Genomic DNA, 22,509 nt, shown 5'->3' on the forward strand with positions numbered 1-22,509 from the left:
TTGCTGTCAGAGACCACCTCCTCAATTTGGGATGATTCGTTGTCTAAAGGAGGGAAGGAAGGACGGAAAGAAAGAAAGAAAGAACGAAGGTAAAGTATAATAAGGTTATTAAAATTAATTATTAAGAAAAAAATTTAAAAAAAAACATGGACGGATAGAACCCTAGGACAAATGGTGGAAGCAAGACTATACAGACAAGATCTCACACAGAAACATACACATTCACAAAAAGAGGAAAGGGGAAAAAATCATAGATCTTGCTCCTAAAGTCCACTTCCTTAATTTGGGATGATTGGTTGTCTATTCAGGTATTCCACAGATGCAGGGTACATCAAGTTGATTGTGGAGCTTTAATCCGCTGCTTCTGAGGCTGCTGGGAGAGATTTCCCTTTCTCTTCTTTGTTCTCACAGCTCCCAGGGCTAAGCTTTGGATTTGGCCCTGCCACTGCGTGTAGATCGCTGGAGGGCGTCTGTTTTTTGCTCAGACAGGATGGGGTTAAAAGAGCCGCTGATTGGGGGCTCTGGCGCACTCAGGCCGGCGGGGACGGAGGGGCACAGAGTGCGGGGCGGGCCTGCGGTGGCAGCCGGCGTGACTTTGCACCAGCCTGAGGCGCGCTGTGCGCTCTCCCGGGGAAGTTGTCCCTGGATCCCGGGAACCCGGCAGTGGCGGGCTGCACAGGCTCCGCGGAAGAGGGGTGTGGAGAGTGACCTGTGCTCGCACACAGGCCCCTCGGTGGCGGCAGCAGCAGCCTTAACGTCTCCCGCCCGCCTCTGGGGTCCGCGCTTTTAGCCGCGGCTTGCGCCCGCCTCTGGGGTCCGCGCTTTTAGCCGCGGCTTGCGCCCGCCTCTGGGGTCCGCGCTTTCAGCCGCGGCTCGCGCCCGTCTCTGGATTCCGCGCTTTCAGCCGCGGCTCGCGCCCGTCTCTGGGGTCCGTGCTTTCAGCCGCGGCTCGCGCCCGTCTCTGGAGTTCCTTTAAGCAGCGTTCTTAAACCCCTCTCCTCACGCCCCAGGAAACAAAGAGGGAAGGAAAAGTCTCCTGCCTCTTCTGCAGGTGCAGGCTTTTCCCCGGACTCCCTCCCGGCTAGCTGTGGTGCACTAACCCCTTCAGGCTATGTTCAAGCCGCCAGCCCCAGTCCTCTCCCTGCGCTCCGGCCTCAGCTCGCAGCCCCGCCCGCCCCGGCGGGTGAGCAGACAAGCCTCTCGGGCTGGTGAGTGCCGGTAGGCACCGATCCTCTGTGCGGGAATCTCCCCGCTTTGCCCTCCGCACCCGTTGCTGTGCTCTCCTCCGCAGCCTCGAAGCTCCCCCCTCCGCCTCCCGCAGTCTCCGCCCGCGAAGGGGCTTCCTAGAGTGTGGAAACTTTTCCTCCTTCACAGCTCCCTCCCACTGGTGCAGGTGCCGTCCCTATTCTTTTGTCTCTGTTTTTTCTTTTGCCCTACCCAGGTACGTGGGGAGTTTCTTGCCTTTTGGGAGGTCTGAGGTCTTCTGCCAGCCTTCAGTAGGTGTTCTGTAGGAGTTGTTCCACGTGTAGATGTATTTCTGGTGTATCTGTGGGAGGAAGGTGATCTCCGCGTCTTACTCTTCCGCCATCTTCCGCCTTCTCTCGATTTGCGTATATTGAAGAATGCTTGCATTCCTAGGATAAACCCCACTTGATCATAGTGTATGATCCTTTTAATGTGCTGTTGGATTCTGTTTGCTACTATTTTGTTGAGGATTTTTGCATCTAAGTTCATGAGTGACATTAGCCTGTAGTTTTCTTTCTTTGTGATATCTTTGTCTGGTATTGGTATCAGAGTGATGGTGGCCTCGTAGAATGAGTTTGGGAATGTCCCTCTCTCTGCTCTATTTTGGAAGAGTTTGAGAAAAGATAGGTGTTAGCTCTTCTCTAAATGTTTGATAGAATTCGCCTGTGAAGCCATCTGGTCCTGGGCTTTTGTTTGTTGGAAGATTTTAAATCACAGTTTCAATTTCACTGCTTGTGTTTGGTCTGTTTATATTTTCTATTTCTCCCTGGTTCTGTCTCAGAAGGTTGTGCATTTCTAAGAATTTGTCCATTTCTTCCAGGTTGTCCATTTTATTGGCCTAGAGTTGCTTGTAGTAATCTCTCATGATCCTTTGTATTTCTGCAGTGTCAGTTGTTACTTCTCCTTTTTCATTTCTAATTCTATTGATTTGAGTCGTCTTCCTTTTTTTCTTGATAAGTCTGGCTAATGGTTTATCAATTTTGTTTATCTTCTTAAAGAACCAGCTTTTTGTTTTATTGATCTTTGCTATCATTTCCATCATTTCCTTTTCATTTACTTCTGATCTGATCTATATGATTTCTTTTCTTCTGCTAACTTTGGAGTATTTTTGTTCTTCTTTCTCTAATGGCTTTAGGTATAAAGTTAGGTTGTTTATTTCAGTTGTTTCTTGTTTCTTAAGGTAGGATTGTATTGCTCTAAACTTCCCTGTTAGAACTGCTTTTGCTGCATCCCATAGGTTTTGGGTCATCGTGTTTTCATTGTCATTTGTTTCTAGGTATTTTTTGATTTCCTTTTTGATTTCTTCAGTTATCACTTGGTTATTTAAGCATATTGTTTAGCCTCCATGTTTTTGAATTTTTGACAGATTTTTTCCTATAATTGATATCTAGTCTCATCACATTGCGGTCATAAAAGATACTTGATATGATTTCAGTTTTCTTAAATTTACCAAGGTTTGATTTTTTACCCAAGATATGATCTATCCTGGAGAATGTTCCATGGGCACTTGTGAAGAATGTGTATTCTTTTGTTTTAGGATCAGTGCCCTACAAATATCAATTAAGTCCATCTTGTTTAACGTATCATTTAAAGCTTGTGTTTTCTTATTTATTTTCATTTTGGATCATCTGTCCCTTGGTGAAAGTGGGGTGTTAATGTCCCCTACAATGAGTGTGTTACTGTCGATTTCCCCTTTTATGGCTGTTGGTATTTGCCTTATATATTGAGGTGCTCCTATGTTGGGTGCATAAATATTTACATTTGCTATATCTTCTTGGATTGATCCCTTGATCATTATGTAGTGTCCTTCTTTGTCTCTTGTACTAGTCTTTGTTTTACAGTCTATTTTGTCTGATATGAGAATTGCTACTCCAGCTTTCTTTTGATTTCGATTTGCATGGAATATCTTTTTCCATCCCCTCACTTGCAGTCTGTATGTGTCCCTAGGTCTCATGTAGACAGCATATATATGGGTCTTGTTTTTGTATTCATTCAGCCAGTCTGTGTCTTTTTGTTGGAGTATTTAATCCATTTACATTTAAGGTAATTATCGATATGTATGTTCCTATTACCGTTTTCTTAACTGTTTTGGGTTTATTATTGTAGGTCTTTTCCTTCTCTTGTGTTTCCTGCCTATAGAAGTTCCTTTAGCATTTCTTGTAAAGCTGGTTTGGTGGTGCTGAGTTCTCTTAGCTTTTGCTTGTCTGTAAATGTTTTAGTTTCTCCATCAAATCTGAATGAGATCCTTGCTGGGTAGAATAATCTTGGTTGTAGGTTTTTCTCCTTCATCACTTTAAATATGTCCTGCCAGTCCCTTCTGGATTGCAGAGTTTCTGCTGAAATATCAGCTGTTAACCTTATGGGGATTCCCTTATGTGTTACTTGTTGTTTTTTCCTTGCTGCTTTTAATATTTGTTCTTTGTATTTAATTTTTGATAGTTTGATTAATATGTGTCTTGGTGTGTTTCTCCTTGGATTTATCCTGTATGGGACTTTTTGTGCTTCCTGGACTTGATTAACTATTTCCTTTCCCATATTAGGGAAGTTTTCAACTATAATCTTTTCAAATATTTTCTCAGTCCCTTTGTTTTTCTCTTCTTCTTCTGGGACCCCTATAATTCAAATGTTGGTTTGTTTAATGTTGTCCTAGTGGTCTCTGAGGCTGTCCTTAATTCCTTTCATTCTTTTTTCTTTATTCTGTTCTGCAGTAATTATTTCCACTATTCTATCTTCCAGGTCACTTTTCTGTTCTTCTGCCTCAGTTATTCTGCTATTGATCCCTTCGAGAGAATTTTAAATTTCATTTATTGTGTTGTTCATCACTGTTTGTTTACTCTTTAGTTCTTCTAGGTCCTTGTTAAAGGTTTCTTGTATATTCTCTATTCTATTTCCAAGATTTTGGATCATCTTTGCTATCATTATTCTGAATTCTTTTTCAGGTAGACTGCCTATTTCCTCTTCATTTGTTAAGTCTGGTGGGTTTTTGCCTTGCTTCTTCATCTGCTGTGTGTTTCTCTGTCTTCTCATTTTGCTTAACCTTCTGTTTTTTGGATCTCCTTTTCGCAGGCTGCAGGTTCGTAGTTTCCATTGTTTTTGGTGTCTGTCCCCAGTGGCTAAGGTTGGTTCATTGGGTTGTGTAGGCTTCCTGGTGGAGGGGACTAGTGTCTATGTTCTGGTGGATGAGGCTGGTTCTTGTCTTTCTGGTGGTCAAGTCCACGTGTGGTAGTGTGTTTTGGGGTATCTGTGGCCTTATTATGATTTTAAGCAGCCTCTGTGCTAATGGATGGGGTTGTGTTCCTGTCTTGCTAGTTGTTTGGCATAGGGTGTCCTGCACTGCAGCTTACTGTTCATTGAGTGGAGCTGGGTCTTGGCATTGAGATGGAGATCTCTGGGAGATTTTTGCCATTTGATATTACGTGGAGCTGGTAGGTCTCTTGTGGGCCAGTGTCCTGAACTTGGCTCTTCCACCTCAGTGGCATAGCCCTGACACCTGGCTAGAGCCCCAAGATTCTGTCCTCCACATGGCTCTCACACCACCTTAGTCTCGAACCTCCCGCCCCTGCTCCTCAGGCCTGTCTCCTCACTTCTTTTCCACCAGTTTCTGTTCCAAGGTTTTGAGAGTCACTATTCAATATTGGGAAGTGATATTTTATGAAAAAAGATGATAGGTTATTATCTCTTCACTTATGTCAAAGTCTTTGTCAGAAATTCTCTGTTCTTGAGAGTTAAGGGTATAGTTCCTTATTCTCTCTCTCTCTCCCTCTCTCTCTCTCTCTCACTCAAAGCCCAAGGACAGTCTTTTTGAAACAGTGGAATTAGAATATTTCTTTGGTGACCTTATGATCGTTGGTCTGGAAAGGATGTAGAGACCAGTTTATTCCCCATCCCTTGTTGGTGTGATTCAAAACAGTGAAGAAATATTGCTGCCTGCTCCTCCTTTTTTGTCACTTCCCAAAGAAGAAAATGTATATAATTATATGGACGTGCCATTCAGTGCTGTGTGACCTTTGAAGGAAGAAGCTCTTCCTAATTGCTCCTCCAAAACCTCTTCCCTTAGCTTATACCCCATATCTCATGTTCTCATGCTCAGCACAGATGAGATCTAGTTATCTTCTGTGGTCTGTTCTAGGGAGTTCCCTGTACACCTGTTGATGCTGTACCATCTTTACTGTGTTGTGGGAAACTCCATGCCAAATGTCAGTCTTTGTTGATTTTTGGATCAAACATGAGCTAAATTGTTCATGAATTCCTGGGCTTAGTTGTCCAACTGCCACTGCACCTGATGTGTCCTTTTTCCTTTAGGTGATTGCTGAGGAATTATCTGGCAATGATGACTACGTTGAACTTGCCTTCAACGCACGGAAACTGGATGACAAGGTAAAGTGTTTGGCATCAGCTTTATCGAAGGTAGTAATAAAACTAGCACGCAAAGTTAATAAGGTTCTCCCTCACAGCTATTTTTTCCCTTTCAACTCCCATTATTAAACACATCAAACATTTCAGAGAGGTCTGCAAAGTTAAGCTTCCCCCAAATTGAGAAGCAGTTAATGAGAAGTGGGAAGGACTATAATTAAAACAGGACCACTTTATTACACTAAGACTTCATTTCTTTCCAAATGCCACAGGTCATATGTGCATAAGTAAATGCAATTTAACCCCAGTGCCAGGAACTTTTCAAAGGAAAAGAGGAGATGTGAAAGGGAAGAAAAGTGACATTTATTAAGCATCTATATTTGCCAGGTACCTGGTTAAGAGCCTTTCAAGTATGATCACAGTTAGTCATTCTTATAACACCCATGTAACAGGTATTATTAACCCTGTTTAGACATTAATGAAGAAACAGATTCAAAGATGAAGTAATTGTCTAAGGTCACACCATGTGTTATCCAGATAGTCCAAGAAAGAGAAAACAAGACAGGGTTAACAATGCAAGGATTTTATTAGAAGAAATGCGTGTGTAGGGAACATTGGGAGGAAATCTGGGAGAGCTGACAGACCACAATGTAAGTCTGAATATAAGTAAAGGAGAGCAGGAGAGAAGTGGCAGCTCCTGCAATGCCATGTAGTCTAAGGAAGGTTCCACAAGGCCATCAAGGAGTCCTAGAGCAAAAATTAGCCAGCAAGAGAGTCTTTTGTCTCCCATGAGTGCCTTTATATCCCCTACACACACAGCACTGGCTGGGAGCAGCCCACAGGCAGCCTGGCCTCGGACTGAGGGCAGGGCTGGATTTCGGAGCACAGCAGCTGGGGTCCATGGTAGGTTACACTCCCTGGAGTAGGAGGTCTGCAAAGCACGTGCTCATGGCCACCATACCCTGCTAGTTGGTGGTAAAACTGAGGACTGAGTCCCATGTCAGTCTGACTCCCATCTGTACTCTTTCTGTTGTATCTCACAACTTCCACCCTATCACAGGCCGTATTAATCTTGTATATACAGAAAAAGTTCTACAGTCTCCACCCCTTTAAAAAAAAGTTTCCTCTCCAACCTCACCATATATTTATTATTTCCCTCCAACCATATCCTTGAGTCAAAAAGCACATCATATCCATAAATGTATTCACAAAGGACTCCATTTTCCAAGCATACAACTAAGGAAGAGGCGATAGGGGGATGTGGGACTGCTTTTTCAAACAATTGCTTACAGGCATTAGGCTGAAAAAAGGTAAAGCACTCAATCAATTCCCCATAGCCTTAAGCAGCAGTTTATATCCTGGCATAGTTCATTTTCACATACAAAAAGTACTCAGTCCATTTATGCATTCATTAATTCACTCTCTTATTTGTTCATTTATCCACTCGTTCATCATTCATTTACCAAACCTTTGTTGTATGCTTGTTATGCATCAGTTGGCAGGAAAAGGGCACACTTTGAACTACTCTTACACGCACAACCTGGAATTCACCATCTAAGTGACACATCAATTTAAACAACAAGTGATATAATGATACTAGAGCCATAAGAGGATGATACACAATCAGAGAATCCTGAAAAGGTTAATCCATTCTGCCTGGGGACATTAAGAGAGACTTTGTTCTTAAGAAAGAATTATATTTGGATTTTTTTTGTCCTGAGGGGATTGTGTGACACTTTCACAAACTGCTACCTTTTGACATTAGTTGAGCGAGGTGCTGGGAACTGTAGAGTGCGTTGATGTCTGTGGGGTGTAAGCTCTTATCCCTCACTTCCTGTGATCACCGTGCTCTTTCTCTCCCGTCATCTTCAAGTTTCAGAATAACTCACCAGACTGCTTTGTAGCATCTTTCCTGGTGACAATTATAAGCCATTGGGTCAGTGTGTTGCCGTTTTAAGCTACTCACTTAATGGCTTATAATGGCTTCTTTCCACTTAGTCATGTCCTCTAGCTGACTTATGTTATAATGCAAGGGGCTATGGGGGTTTGTTAGTGGGTACATTGGCTCTAAGGTGTTTGAGCAGTTTCCCTTCATTCAAATGAGTGCTTGCTTGCTCACAGAACTGAAAGAGCCCCATGCAGCACTTACTGTGGTTCTCGATGGCCGTTCCCACCCTCAGCTGTGCTGATTGTCCAGGGCCCTCAATTGCTCATTGCTGAGACCCCAATATCATGGAGCTGGAGACCCCAGGTCTTCCATAATATGGTGGTATCTTTCCCAGACTCAGTCACCCAGAGGGGAGCGGACCCTGTTCAGACCAAAACAGAGGCCACTGCTCCAGTGGACTGGGGGGTGAATGGTCTCAGGTGGAGAGAGGGCAAAGTTGTAGAGTTGAGGAGCAAGATGGTACCATGAAGATCATCTCACACAACCTCTTCAGGAAACAGAGGCTCAGCAAGGCCGGATTACTTACACAAAGACACTGCTGCCTGGTTATGTATTGCTGCATCACAAACCACCTCAAAACCGGGCAAATTATACTAACAACTACTTTATTATATGTCATAATTTTGAGGTTAGAAATTCAGGCAGGTTTCAACTGGGCAATTCTTCAGTTATACTCAGCTGGTGGAGGAGCTTTACTCACATGCCTGGCACATGGGATGGCTGGAAGGCTTGGCTCCACCAGCTCGGTCAGCTAGACTGTCTTCACGGTGGTCTTAGGTTTGTCACACTTTCTACATTGTGGCTGGCTTTTCCCAAAGAGAACATCCCAAGAGAAGCAAGGAAAAGCTGTGTGGCCTTTTCTGACCTAGGCTTCAAAGTCATGCAAGTGAGTCATAAGGCAGCCCAGAGTCGAGGGGAGGAGAGCGACTCCATGCCTTGATGGGGGAGTCATAATGTAGAAAAGCGTGTGGACAGTGGACGTTGTAGTAGAAAATCAACCTGCCACAGTATTTTTGTGATAGAATCAGAATAGATATGAGAGATATGAGAATACAAAGATATGAGATATGAGAATACAACATATATGAGAATCCGGCTGCTTTCAATTATTTCATGTCACAGCTGGTAAAAACGTTCCCAGAGGTTCCCAAGGAGGACCTCCTTCTAGCCTTTAGCACTAAATGAGGGTGTAGCTACCTGCATGTTAACAGTTAATCTTATATTAATTGAGAAAATAGACCATGACTAAAAGCCACTGAAATAAACAAATCTCTTAATTTAAAACATTTTCCAATTAGTATCATGAGAGCAACTAATTTCTATATACATTTGAAAAATTGCAGTATGAATATGTGGGAAAAATACACTATATCCAATTCAGAAAATAGTTATGGAGATCTGGAACCCCACTCCCCTTGCAGTAACTCTGGTAACCTCCAGGTATCCACATACCTCTGGTAGAAAACTCTGCCTAATACAATTGCTCTCTTTTACGTATGAGAACATCGAGGTTCAGAAATGTGAAATGACTTACCAAAGGCCACACACACACACACACTCACAGATAATCAGTAACAGAGAGGGACTCAATCAGGTTGCCTAACTACAATCTAAATCTTCTTCAGGGAAGAGGGTTAATGAATACAAGTTGGACTGGTCTTGGGCTGTGGAGAACTTGGTTATGTTCCCGTGTATTTTGGGGAAGTGGGGAGCCAGAGAAGAGGAAGGTGAGGGTACATATACTACAAGGCAGCAGTCCTCAAGGTGTGGTCCCAGGTCCCAAGACCCTTTCAGAAGAATGCATGAGGTCAAAACCATTTTCATAGTAATACTAGGACATTATTTTCTTTCTTCACTCTCATTCTGTCACATGTGTACAGTGGTTTTCCAGAAGCTACATGATGCCTAGTATCACAACAGATTGAATGCAACAACAGATATGAGAATCCGGCTGCTTTCTATTGATTCAGTCATTAAATTGATTTACAAAGATGTAAAATGATATCATTCTCCTGACAGTTTTATACATTTTGAAAATATAATTATTTTCCATTAAAATGTTATTTTTTATTATGATGTCATAGGTTTATCTTTACTACTTTTAAAATGATATAACAAATGAATATTTTTTAAACTTCTCAGTTTTAATTTATAATATGGTAAAATATTGACAGATATAATCCACATAAACAAAAGCTCCTTGGTGTCCTCAGTAATTTTTAAGTGTAAAAGGGTCCTGAGACCAAAAAGTTTGAGAACTGCTATTGTGGAGTATAATAGTACTTTTGCAAACCACAATGACAGATAATGTCCCTTTTTTGTCATTTTCTGTCATTTTAAACTCCTCTTTCCAATGCTGTCCAGGAAACCAGCAGCTATCTATTCAGGACGGAAACCCAGAGTCCTTGAAATCTGAGAAGTAGGCTTCATGAGAGCCACATATAAAATAGACGAGGCTTGCAAGAAATAACTTATTTGTCTACTGTTAATGCAATTCACTTTGTGGAGAGATAGGCTTTTTAACTCCTAAATCACATTTATTACATTAGCAGCTAGTTGGTGATTAATCTAACAAGTAGAGATATGAATGTAATCCCTTGGGAACATTCAAGCTGACAAAGTGTTCTTTCTCCTCCCTTTCCTAAGAAAGTATTCACGACAGCGTGTTGGAACTGATTCTCACTTGGTACTCTTCATATATGTAATCATGATCATTATAAGCTGTATTTTTTAATATTGCCATGATGTTAGTTCGATGGGGTGCTGTATAAGCAGTTGAATCTGTCTCTGAAGGAGAGGTTGGGAAACATTTCCTATAAAGGTCAGATGGTGAATAGTTTAGACTTGCAGGTTGTATGGTCTCTGTCCCAACTATGTGCATCTTTGCCTTTGCAGCATGAAAACAGCCATAGACAATACGTAAATGAATGAGCATGGCAATGTTCTAATAAAACTTTATTCACAAAAACAGGCAGTATGGGACTTCCCTGCTGGCGCAGTGGTTAAGAATCTGCCTGCTAATGCAGGGGACACGGGTTCAAGTCTTTGTCCAGGAAGATCCCACATGCCACAGAGCAACTAAGCCCGTGCACTACAACTACCAAGTCTGTGCTCTAGAGCCTGCAAGCCACAACTACTGAGCCCACACACCACAACTACTGAACTCTGTGTGCTCTAGGGCCCATGATTTGCAACAAGAGAAGCCACCACAATGAGAAGTCCATGCACTGCAATAAAGAGTAACCCCCACTCCCTGCAACTAGAGAAAGCCCACATGCAGCAACAAAGACTCAACACAGCCAAAAAGTAAATAAATAAATTTTTAAAAAACTAAAAAAAACCCCAAACGAACAGGCAGTGGGCTGAATTTGGGCCACCTACCATACTTTGCTGACCCCTGTTCTATAGCAACATTAACTCTCTCGTGCTGTGCTGTGATTTTACTATGTTCAGGTATGCCTGCCTTAAAACTAAAACAGCCTGCATTAATGAAAGCAAATTATCATTCATGAGCATCTACAATGTACCAGGTGTCAGGTGTCTAACTACATTACCTCCCAAACTCACCATATTCTTAAAAATGGGTCTTATTATTTCCAGTCTACAGATGATGCATAGTGAGGTCAAAGAATTTGCCCAAAGTCGCAAGGCAAGGAAGCTATAGAATCTGGATATGACCCCATATCATTCAAACAATCTTTTCTAGTTCCAATATTCTGTTTTCATGATCACTGTCATGGCTATGCATTGCTTCCTTTTCTCTTTCAAACCTCTGCTGATTGCTTACTGACCTCTCACCTGACTAAACTTCTTTCATATTGGACTAAAAGAGCAGGGACATAGCCTCCAAGTTATTAAAACATTTTACCATAGCAAAACTTCAGTAAAATGCCTATATCATTAATTTTCATTGTACTGAACTGTCCCAAGGGCCATCTTAATGCTGATGATCAAGCAAAGGAAGCTGAGAATTCCAGATTGTGGTCAAGTAACCAAACAATTAGACACAGATTTGTTGTTTTTAACTATGAATCTCTGAGTGTACATTTTAGATGTATTTGAGCTGCTTATGAGTTGTTTTATTTTCAGAAATCAAATGCCTTCTTAATATTAATCATCCCTGGGGCTTCCCTGGTGGCACAGGGGTTAAGAATCCACTTGCCAATGCAGGGGACACAGGTTCAAGCCCTGGTCCAGGAGGATCCCACATGCCGTGGACCAAATAAGCCTGTGTACAACAACTCCTGAGCTTGTGCTCTAGAGCCCATGAGCCATAACTACTGAGCCAGCATGCCACAACTACTGAAACCCACGTGCCTAGAGCCTGTGCTCCACAACAAGAGAAGCCACCGCAATGAAAAGCCTGTGCACCACAACGAAGAGTAGCCCCTGCTTTCTCTGAGTAGCCCCAGAGAAAGCCCATGTGCAGCAACGAAGACGCAATGCAGCCAAAAATAAATAAATTTATATTAAAAAAAGAGCTCTTACTAACATTTTAAAAAAATAGTAATCATCCCTGATATTTGTATAGTGCTTTACTAAGTGTCCTCAAGCATTCTCTCTTTTATTGGTAATAATTAATAGCAGTAGTGCTTTCTGAGTGCTGACCACGTGCCAGGCACTGGACTCAACACTTAGGTGTATCAGCAACTATAATCCTTCTGCATTGTTATGAGGAAAAGGTGATACCCTCTCCATTTATGGATAAAGAAACTGAGACGTGGAAAAATTAAACATCCTGTCCCAGCTCACCCAGACTGTACATGGTGGAATCAGGATTTGAAAGCCAGTGTGCTACATGTTAGATTTTTTATTTACTTGAAGACAAAGATTATATCCTGATCTTTCTTTTCTTGATTTATAGTACTGTTACCAAGTCCAAGCTCACTCTGCTCGCCACACAACAGACCAATAAATCGGGAGATGAGATGTTGAGGCAAGGAATAGCGACTTTATTCGGAAAGCTGGAAGACCAAGAAGATGGCAGACTAGTGTCCCCCAAACCATCTTACCGGGCTCTGGATGCCAGCTTCTTTTATAGAACAGAGATGGGGAGGAGGTGAGGAAGTAAAGTAAAAGGGCCATTAGTTTTGCCTGGCTTGGCCAGCATTGGGGAGGGTATGTGAGAATTTCTTCCTTTCTACAGCCATTCATAGGTGGGCAGGGTCAGATTGTCTCCCTGTGAGCTGAACAAAGGCCCATTATTTTAACATTCAGGCAGAGGGGCAGGGTTCCCTGAGGCAGACCATTATGTATGATTATAGTAACAAAAGCAATGAAAAGCAAAGGTTAAAGTCAAAGAAACAGATCCAACATGGAGTCAGATTTTGCTCTTCCCTGTTACAGTACATCCTCCTGACAACTCCATGCCAATCCTAAAAATCATGTGAAATAAAGCAGAAAAAACATTGCAATATACTTCCAAGAGGAAAAAATAGGGTACCAAAGTGTATATAGTGTACGATTACAAATATTTTTTATTTTTTTAATTTATTTTATTTTTTTAATTTTTTTGCGGTACACGGGCCTCTCACTGTTGTGGCCTCTCCCGTTGCAGAGCACAGGCTCCGGATGTGCAGGCTCAGCGACCATGGCTCACGGGCCTAGCTGCTCCATGGCATGTGGGATCTTCCTGGACCGGGGCACGAACCTGTGTCCCCTGCATCGGCAGGCAGACTCTCAACCACTGAGCCACCAGGGAAGACCCACAAATATTTTTTAAAAGAAAGAAAGAAAATTATGTCTAGATTCTAGAAAAAAATTTATCAAAATGTTATTGATAGTTGTGGTATTATGGGTGGGATTATGGGCTACATTTTTCTTCTTTCTATATTTTCTATTTTTTGAAAAAACGATAGCAAACATTTAAAATTATCAATAAAAGGAAGAAGAAAAATAACTGATAGCATTCCTCCAGTGTGTTGAGCAATTCTTAAGTACAATTGATATATACATTTCCTGAAGGACCAACAATCTGTCTCAGGGGTCAAAGCCTGCGGATCCTGGAGAAGGGCCCCAAGGGCACACAGAACAAGCTAAAGTGCCCACACTAGGAATTGGGGAGGGAGGCTCTGGTTCTCTAACATGAGTATTGAAACAGAAATAGGTTCGAGGGGCAAATGTCTTGAGCAGATACGTACGTTAGTGCAAGTACGTGTGCCCGATGAACAGTGAGTCCAAACAAACTGAAACATCGGAGTTTGGAGCAGAGAAAGATTTATTGCAGCGTCATGCAAGGAGACGGGTGGCTTATGCTCTAAAATTCAGCAAAGCTTTTTTTTTTGGCCACACCACTTGACTTTCAGGATCTTAGTTTCCTGACCAGGGATTGAACCCGCACCCTCTCCAGTGAAAGGTGGTGAAAGTTCAGAACCCTAACCACTGCAACGCCAGGGAATTCCCTCCACAAAGCATTTTTTAAATGCCCGGGGAGGGAAGGGGTTGCAGGGTATGTAATCAGCTCATGCACAATTCTCTGACTGGCTGATGGAGAGGTAACAGGGTGGTGTCACAGGGGTTAACATTATGAGTCCTTAGGCTCCAGGAGGCTCCAGGTCATCAAGTAGTTAACATCTTCCATTTAGTGGGAGGTTTTCACATCTGTAAAACAACTCAGGAAATGTGCCTCAAATACTGTTATCTGGGTACTTCAGAGAGAAGCTAAAGCAGAGGATATGGGTGAAGTGCCTGTCCTGGGGAGGCCCCATAAAGTTCCGCTCAGTTACACATAGTAGTAACAATCAGATAGAAGTGTGTCTGGGAGGAAAGCAGGGGCCATTTTTGTGGAGAGACAAGTTTTGCAGGGCAGACTTACTGACAAACTCTGTGTTGTCAATCAGGCACCTTCAGAAATAGGGCAGAGGGGTATTTTTCAGACTCTGGGTGTTTGATCCTGGTTGGGTAGGGAGGACAGCCAAAGGGAAGACAGATATCCCCATCTCCCTCCTCCTTCTAAGGTATTCTACAAAGTTTTCACTACAGAGCCAACCATGTTATTTTTTCCTGGTCAAAATCCTTCAGTGGCTCCCCACTGCCTCTCAGGTAAGTGCAAACACCAGATGTGCATTTAAGGCCCTTCACCTCATGGAGCCACCTCCACCAGTACTGCCTCAGATTCCTCCCCTACACATCCTGAGGCTGCAGGGTAATTCAGCTACTTGGTGTGTCCTTTCCATGTTTACTCTTTTACACCTTCACTCACTCCATTCCCTCCCTAGAAACATCCTCCTCACAACCATATTATGCAGTCAAAATCCATTGATTTCCCTCTTCTCTGTTATTCATTCATTCATTCATTCATTCATTAATACTTAACCCTTTGTTATGTTTATGGCCCTTTGGAGGGATGAGAAAAGGTTTTATCCTTCCTTGTATCTTAATATCAAGCATAAGGGCTCCATGATCAGCATATCCCCTGAGAGTATTTTGTCGAGCTAAAGACTAGGATGGCTATAGACTTTATTCTGCTTTGCTGCTGTCTAGATTTCTGGGGCAGGGAATTACCTAGTGAAATACATAGTAAGAGTGTGATGACCAAAGCTGTTGCTGAGATAGCCTCCTATTCTGTACCTGGTTTTCTTGTCATTCGCTCATCCATTTATGTGTTTATTCATACATTCAGTAAACACTGTGTGCCACTAAAAGCTAGATGCTGTGGAAGATGTGCTATGGTAGAAATATAAAGGAAAATAAGATATAATTACTCCTGTCTGAGAGTTTATAATCTATCAGTGTAAAAAGCCAAGTTTAAAAGAAGGATATGGACAGGTCTGCTTCCAGTATTAAAGTGCCTGTTTGTTTTACATTACTCTACCACTGAAAACAACGATAAACACTGGACAAGATACAAGAGACATCTGTTTGAGGGTCTTAAGGCAGTCAAGATTCAGGGTCAGAGAAGTTGGAGAGAAGAGAAATCCATTGAGGTGAGTCAGACATTCTATGCAGATTTTTCCACTTAAGGCAATTCCATAAGGCTGATTCATAAAACCCAGGGATAGAGAAGCTGGGAAGCCTAGCAGAAAATAGCTACTAAGAAACAGAGAAACTGAGCAGTGCTTTTATTAGTATCATAGAGTTGGGGAAGTAAAACTGGAGTTCAGGACTTCAGGGAGAGCTTGGGTTAGTTGTAGAGAAGGGAAGCAGCCCAACCCTTGGAGTGACTTATCCCCTCAAGGCATTCACTAATTAACAAATAGCAGCATAGACAGAAACTGAACCAATAACTATAGAACCAAGAGATTGTGGAAGTAAACAGAGTCTTTCAGAGTCTCACAAACAGAAATGAGCCTTGAGGGCTTGTCAAGAAGAAACAGCCCTCATGAACAGTGAGTTTTTGAGTGAGAGCCATTTAAGGATTATACCCAAGGAATAAAGGAATCAGAAATAGGTCGGGCCTTTAAAGACTTTTGAAGAAACCAGGCTCTAAAGCACTCAATCCTAATTGGATTCAGGTGACTGCCCCCATTCTAATTGCTTGCCAGAAGCTGAAGACTCATCTATAGCCTTTATAATTTTTTTACACAGTGTCTAGTATTTAATCAACAATTAACAAGCATAACAAGAGGCAGAATGGAGAAACATAATAAAAACAGACCCACACTTTCCGCCTTCCTGCTTCCGGCCTGGAGTATATAGAATTTAAGCATTCTCTCAGAAGTGTATGGTAGAGCTAAAGAAGACAGCCAACCAAGGGTCATCTGAAATTGTGATTGGCTAATAATCCCAGGACAGAGTTAGAGATCACTACTCAAAGCATAAGGCCTCTACAAAGGTGTTTGATATAAAGGCTTGGGCTGAGTATGTTGTGGAATGGACTGCAAAGGACCCATATGGCTTCCTTACAACAGTTATTCTGGCCCTAACTCCATTGTTTCTAGCAAGTGCTGTACTGTCTTGGAAATTGGCCAAGATGATCGAGGCCAGGGAAAAGGAGCAAAAGAAGAAACAAAAACGTCAAGAAAATATTGCAAAAGCTAAACGACTAAAAAAGGATTGAAGGAATGAACAGGCTCTGCAACCAGAGGAAAATCATCTGGAAAATTATGCAGCTTTGGAAGGACCCATTAAGGTTTCTTTTCAGATCTTGTGACAGTATGATTTAGTAAACGAAGTCTGAGCATGTGAAAGAATCATGTTAGTTCTCACCTGTATTATAGCAACTTTTAGGCTTCGGTGTAGAAGTCTGTTGACAGTTACTGTAAATTGGCATTTATTATGCTACAGATTCTTTATAACTGACTTAGTCATTTGCCTTTTTGCAGCATATGTACTAAAGTGAAAACATCCTGTGGAGAAAAATGGCTTTAGATTATGGACTCTATTCAAATAATGGCTTAAAATGGGGTCCTGTTCTGGACAAAGGAGATTAAGAATGTAAAAATCAGAATTGTCCTGAGGTGAAAAGCATGCTTTGGCTTAAAAGAGATACAGTGTGTTAATCACATCTTTTATCATTATTACTTATTTCTTGAAATAGAATCATTTCTGGCTTCCTCAAAGCAAAGTATTATTCAACGAGTACTTCTATTTTCTGTATTTTTCTCATTTTAGCTTTTGAGATACTGGTAATTACCAGACATTCTGCATTTTTAAAAATCTAATTTTATAAAGAATTCTCTTGTTATCTTGACCATGTAGAATACCACTTACTGGATAAAACAATTTTTGTACTTATGAACACTGCCATTTTCTTAGAGATGACTTGAGTAGATCAACACTATGATTTAAAGCTTGGAGTAAAAATGCCAAACCTTGTAGTACCTTGGAACCAGTTAATTCTCACTTGTGCTATAAGTAGAAATGTGAAGTAGTTAAAATGTCTTATCAAATAATTTGCTGATTATATAATACCACTTTTGTTTTTCATTCCATTCTTTTAATTCATGTGGTAGTGATGTCCTTTACTTTTTTGATCAAACAGGTTCATGGTGAAAATTAAAATTCAAATCTCTTTTAAGGAACTTTTAAAGAGTAACAGTTAAGTCATATTTCATAAATGGTAAAGAAAGGCTTAACAGTTGGAAAAAGTTTGTTTAGCATAGTATTAGTTGGGTGAAAAAGGTGTAAATCATGTCAAAATTAGAATGTGTTATAGTTAGAAATAAAGGGTTGAAGGATATTTCCTTCAGTTAAGTAGTATAACTGGAACTTTTTACTCTTTAACATGGCTTTTATAAATGCATGGTTAATAATTTTGTTGTCAGTAATTAATAGCTTATTAATGTTTTCCTCACCCCTGATAATGAATCTTAAATTACAAAAAAATTGTCTAAAAGCTTTAACTTAAAAATGAAACTAGATATTGAAATAAATTTGATACATTTAAAAAAAAAAAAAACAGACCCACAGTGATCCAGATACTGTAGTCATCAGACATAGACTTTACAATAACTAGAATTAACAAGTTTAAGACAGCAGATACACTGCTTCTTAGAGAACCAGCATTTGGGTGGATCTTTGAAGACTACCTGGGATTTCAGTCAACCAATCCTTACTTCTCAAAGGACTCGGCGTTAAGATACAGCTCATTCTAGCCAAAGGTGGGTCTCAGGGAGGAAGAATAAAGCAAGGAAGGGTCAAATTCAGGGGTATTTTATCCAGGGCTGGATCAAATGTGTTTGTGCAGGGGGTAGGGAAGCAACTCATTTCTGCTTATTTATTGTAGGATTTCTTCAGTAAGTCTGACCCATTTCTGGAAATTTTTCGAATGAATGATGATGCAACTCAGCAGCTTGTGCACCGAACTGAGGTGAGAAGAGCCGTCTTCAGCTGTGCCATCTCGTCTCTTTAAGTTGAAACACTGACCTGTTTTGAGAAACCCCTTCCCTTTCTTAATGTCTGTAGTTAAACCTCAAGACCTGAAGTCTTCCCAGTCCTTAAGAGGGCTCTTTATTCTCAATGTGGGTGTTATAAGAGGAGACCCTTTCTCACCCAGATTTTCCATTATTGACCTTTAATGCAGAAAGCCAGCAACTTACTAATAATAAAAAGATGAATACTAGCTAATATTTAATAAACATGACTAGGTACCAAGCATTTGACTGACTGATCTCATATGCATCATTTTATTTACTTCTCACAACTATGCATTGACATGATTATTATTACCCCATTTTACAGTTGAAGAAACTGAACTTTGAGGAGGTCAAGTCACCTTCCCAGTGAGCAAGGGGTAGAGCTGAGGTTTGAATTGAGTTTGACCCTGAGCTTTGCTGCAATTTGAGAAGCCAATGTGCCTCCCCAGGGAAAGTCCATACACGGGACTGATGTCAGATCTGTCGTACGAATGGCTGTCCTGTATCAGCAGGCATTTGGTCTGGCTGCATCTCCCTCTCACCCTCCTACATTCTCTCCACGTGACTGAATCTTATCCTTCACTATCCCACCCCCACTACCCACCACCACACACCCACTTAACAACCAACCCTAGTCTCCACTTTTTATTTTATTTTATATACAAGCCAGTTCAAGAGAGACTGTGGGGGGGTGAGAAGTGCATTGATAAGGAGGAATGGCTTGGAGCTGAGAGAAAAATGTGCTTCCAGTGTGGGGTAAAGGAAGAAGGAACTCTTATGACTCTCTCAGGATGATAGTGGGGTGCTGTGTTCCCATACCCTACACTGGAAATCCATTTCCTTTTTCCTGAAGTAGCAGAGTTGCAGGTAGCATTAGGGGAACTTTTCATGTCATATTTAAGGTAAACAAGAATCAAATAGTCTTGGACGGGCTAGTTCTGTGGATGTCATCTGGTACATGGTTAGCATTTAATAAAGTGTGTCTAGTAAAGAATGAATACATGAATGGAGTTGAATATTGATAGTTATGTCCACTCCCTGTGATAGTATAATGTGATTCTTTGGACAGTCACAAACTATTCCCTGGGGAATAGTTTCAAATGCAACTGGGATGGTTTCCCTGAGTGGCACCCCATCACCATCACCAAATAGAACTTTTTCCCACATAAAGATTCCTTTGGTGGGACAAAGTTCTCTCAGGAGAAGTAACTAAATGTTGGGAAGAATCAGAAGTCATACCCATTCATGACTTTTCTCGAGCCAGTGCACGGGGACTTGAATGTGCAGGGAGAAAGAAGAGGGGTGGCATATTGTTAGACTTGTTCTTCACTCCTGACGGCATCCCTCCAAGAAGAGGTAAATTCCCCTGTTCCCCTCTAACTCTTCCCCATACCCCATTGTGAGGGGCTCCTGGAATCTCATAAGAATTGTGATTGTGAAGTTTTCCAATGAGTCAATCAACATAACATTGATTTTTCCTCTTTCTTACTCAATAGATACAAAAAAAATACCAGGCAATACCTTTCTTTCTGGGTAAGCACATGTGTGTGTGTGCATACACACACACACAGAGATTTTAATTTCAGCAGAAATTTCTAGTTGAAATTTTGATCTGCTATTGAGTTTTATGAAACTGTTGTAATGAAACATCTTCACTTTTTAGTATTTCTATACAAGGGTGAGAAATTTAAATTAACCAAAACAATTTTATCTAACTTTTCTTCTCACTATCACTTTGCTCATTCAGCGAATGAGAGCAAAAAGCAGTCACATAGGAACATTATTTTTCTACTTTTTAATGCATTAAAGGAAATGTAATAATGAGCCTACAGTATAAGCAATAATTCATCATTATATTAAGGAATTCAGGAGAAGAGGGAATCACTTATAAAATAATTATGTTATGTAGATAGAGAATTAATTTTTTTACAATTCTAAGGCTCTGCTAACTCAAAACTTCATAGGAAGAAAAGTCAATATGACAGAACTCCATTTAACTTCGTTTGTATGTCCCCTAGAGCAGTGGTTCTCAAATATCATGCATCAGAATCACCTAACGGCCCACCTCGAGAGTTTCTGTCAGTAGGTCTCGGTGGAATCTAGACATTTGCATTTTTAACAAGTTCCTGCTGGTCCAGGAACCACACTTTGGTAGCCCCTGCCCTAGAGTACACAGTACAATCTTAGGCACAGAGCAAATACTCATACGCTAAACCAAATTGAATTACTGAATCATCTGATGGCAGAATAAGACTTGACTCGAATAGACTCTCAGGCAGGATTTAGCCAAGTTCATGATTAGTAAGCTGCTTTTAAAAGTGTTTCACGATGTTGCAGTCTTAGTTTGTGATCCTGAAGATCTGTCCTGTTATGCCTTCCGAGCATACCTAGTATAAATGTATTCCTGGGATTTTTCTTCTAGAAACTTTTCTTCTGACTTGCAATCTGATCTAACCAAGGTCACAGGTCACCAAAGACTGGTCAGTTCTTCAGCAGCAGAATTGTCCTGCCACACACCCCCCACACACACCAATAGGCTTTACGTATGCTGACCTCATTAGAAGAGAATTTATGCCATAGGACTGACAGTCCTACAGAACTGGCGATACTTTATCAGAGGCAGAGGCAGCCCATCTCCTTAATCCCAACCCCTTTTGATATAGAAGGGGTCATCTCCAGCATCCACATACTGGACAATATTATTGTCATTATTCATGAGATAACAGCCAGGCCAGTGACCGCAAGAGTTCTGCCCATAACAATCCACCTAGTGGGCACCCTTGAAAGGTTTACTACTCCAAGTTTTCATTAAGGCACCTTTTCCAGACAATTGTCCTTATCATAAGCACCACAGTGTTTCTCAAGCAGTTTTTATGTTGAAATGTGAAAATGTCAAGCACTTACTCTCCCACCCACCACTCCTCTCTTTTTTTCCTCAGGTTGTGATGAATAACTTAAGCCCAGCCTGGAAATCATTCAAAGTATCAGTAAATTCTCTATGCAGTGGAGATCCCGACCGCCGGCTGAAGGTCAGAAATCTGTCTGTCTGAGAAATGTAATTTTACATATTTACCCCTCCTCTTTCTCTTCAGGTGAATGTTGGCAAACCCAAAATCTTCTGTATCATTTACCCAAATCTCTTAGCATCTTGATGGAAGAAACAAGGGCTCTCCTTTCTGCTGGAGCCATCGAAGCTCCTGAGATAACATGAGATAAATCTCAATCATGTTACATTAAGTGGCAAATCCCATGGCCTCTAGGAGAGAAACTGTGGCAATAAGTTCAGGGTATATTTGGGAGTTATTAAAAACACAAATACTGTTGTTATCAGTTATCTACCGCTGCATGACAGACTACTCCAAAATTTAATGCTTAAAACAATAGCCATTTATTTAGCTTATGATTCTGTACATTGTCAAGTTGAGTTCATCTAGGAGGCTCTTTTCTTGGTCTTGCATGGACTTCCTCATGTATTTGCAGTCAGCTGTACCTGAGCAGGACACCTCTGCTTCTGGAGTTTGTCTGGCTGTCATCTGGAATGATCAGGGTGGCGGGGCCATTTGTCTCTCATCGATCAGCAGACTAGCTTGACTTACACACTCAGCAACCTTAGGGTCCAAAAGAGCCAGGACAAAACATGCACGTCTCGAGGCCCAGTCTCAGACTCACATGAGGTCACTTCCTCTGCGTTCTATTGGCCAGTCACACAGCCATCCCAGATTCAGGGATGAGGAAATAGAACATGGACTCTACCTCTTGGCGGGAGGAGCTGCAGAGTATGGTGGCCACTTTTTTCAGTCTACCACACAGGCTTTTTGAGTATCATGGGAATGTAGAAGTTGGAAGAAAAGACTCATTATAAAAGTCAGGACGATCAAAGGAGGACAATAGGCTAAGTGCCTGAAGCAGACTCCCAGAGTCATTCCTTATGGTCCCTTGTCTGGCCCTCTCTCTACCTTGGAAGTCCAGAAGCTCCATGTTGTCAGTGTCCCAGAGGTGACTCTACCAACTCAGGACGACTGAGTAAATTCAATAGAGGCCAGAGCTATAAATCAAAAGGCCAACAGGTTCATGTTCAGTGAGAAACATGACCCTCAAGCAGACTCAACATTCATATCAGCTTTACCAGAGCATTTTCTCCATGTGGGCAAACCATGGGGAAGACAG

At 41.5% G+C, this 22,509-nt stretch overlaps 1 protein-coding gene across 3 annotated transcripts in view; it reads left to right on the forward strand.

Moving 5' to 3' along the window:
* The window catches only part of CPNE4 (copine 4), a 583,236-nt gene that overhangs the window by 424,178 nt on the left and 136,549 nt on the right, over positions 1–22,509 (forward strand). For all 3 annotated transcript variants that reach the window (XM_060298612.1, XM_060298611.1, XM_030876424.2), the window contains 3 exons: positions 5,548–5,622; positions 18,213–18,296; positions 21,282–21,371. In XM_060298612.1, the coding sequence (XP_060154595.1) occupies positions 5,548–5,622; positions 18,213–18,296; positions 21,282–21,371 (249 nt within the window). The remainder of the gene's footprint in view (positions 1–5,547; positions 5,623–18,212; positions 18,297–21,281; positions 21,372–22,509) is intronic.

Source organism: Globicephala melas, chromosome 4 (genome assembly GCF_963455315.2).
Source record: "Globicephala melas chromosome 4, mGloMel1.2, whole genome shotgun sequence".
Lineage (NCBI taxonomy): Eukaryota > Metazoa > Chordata > Mammalia > Artiodactyla > Delphinidae > Globicephala > Globicephala melas.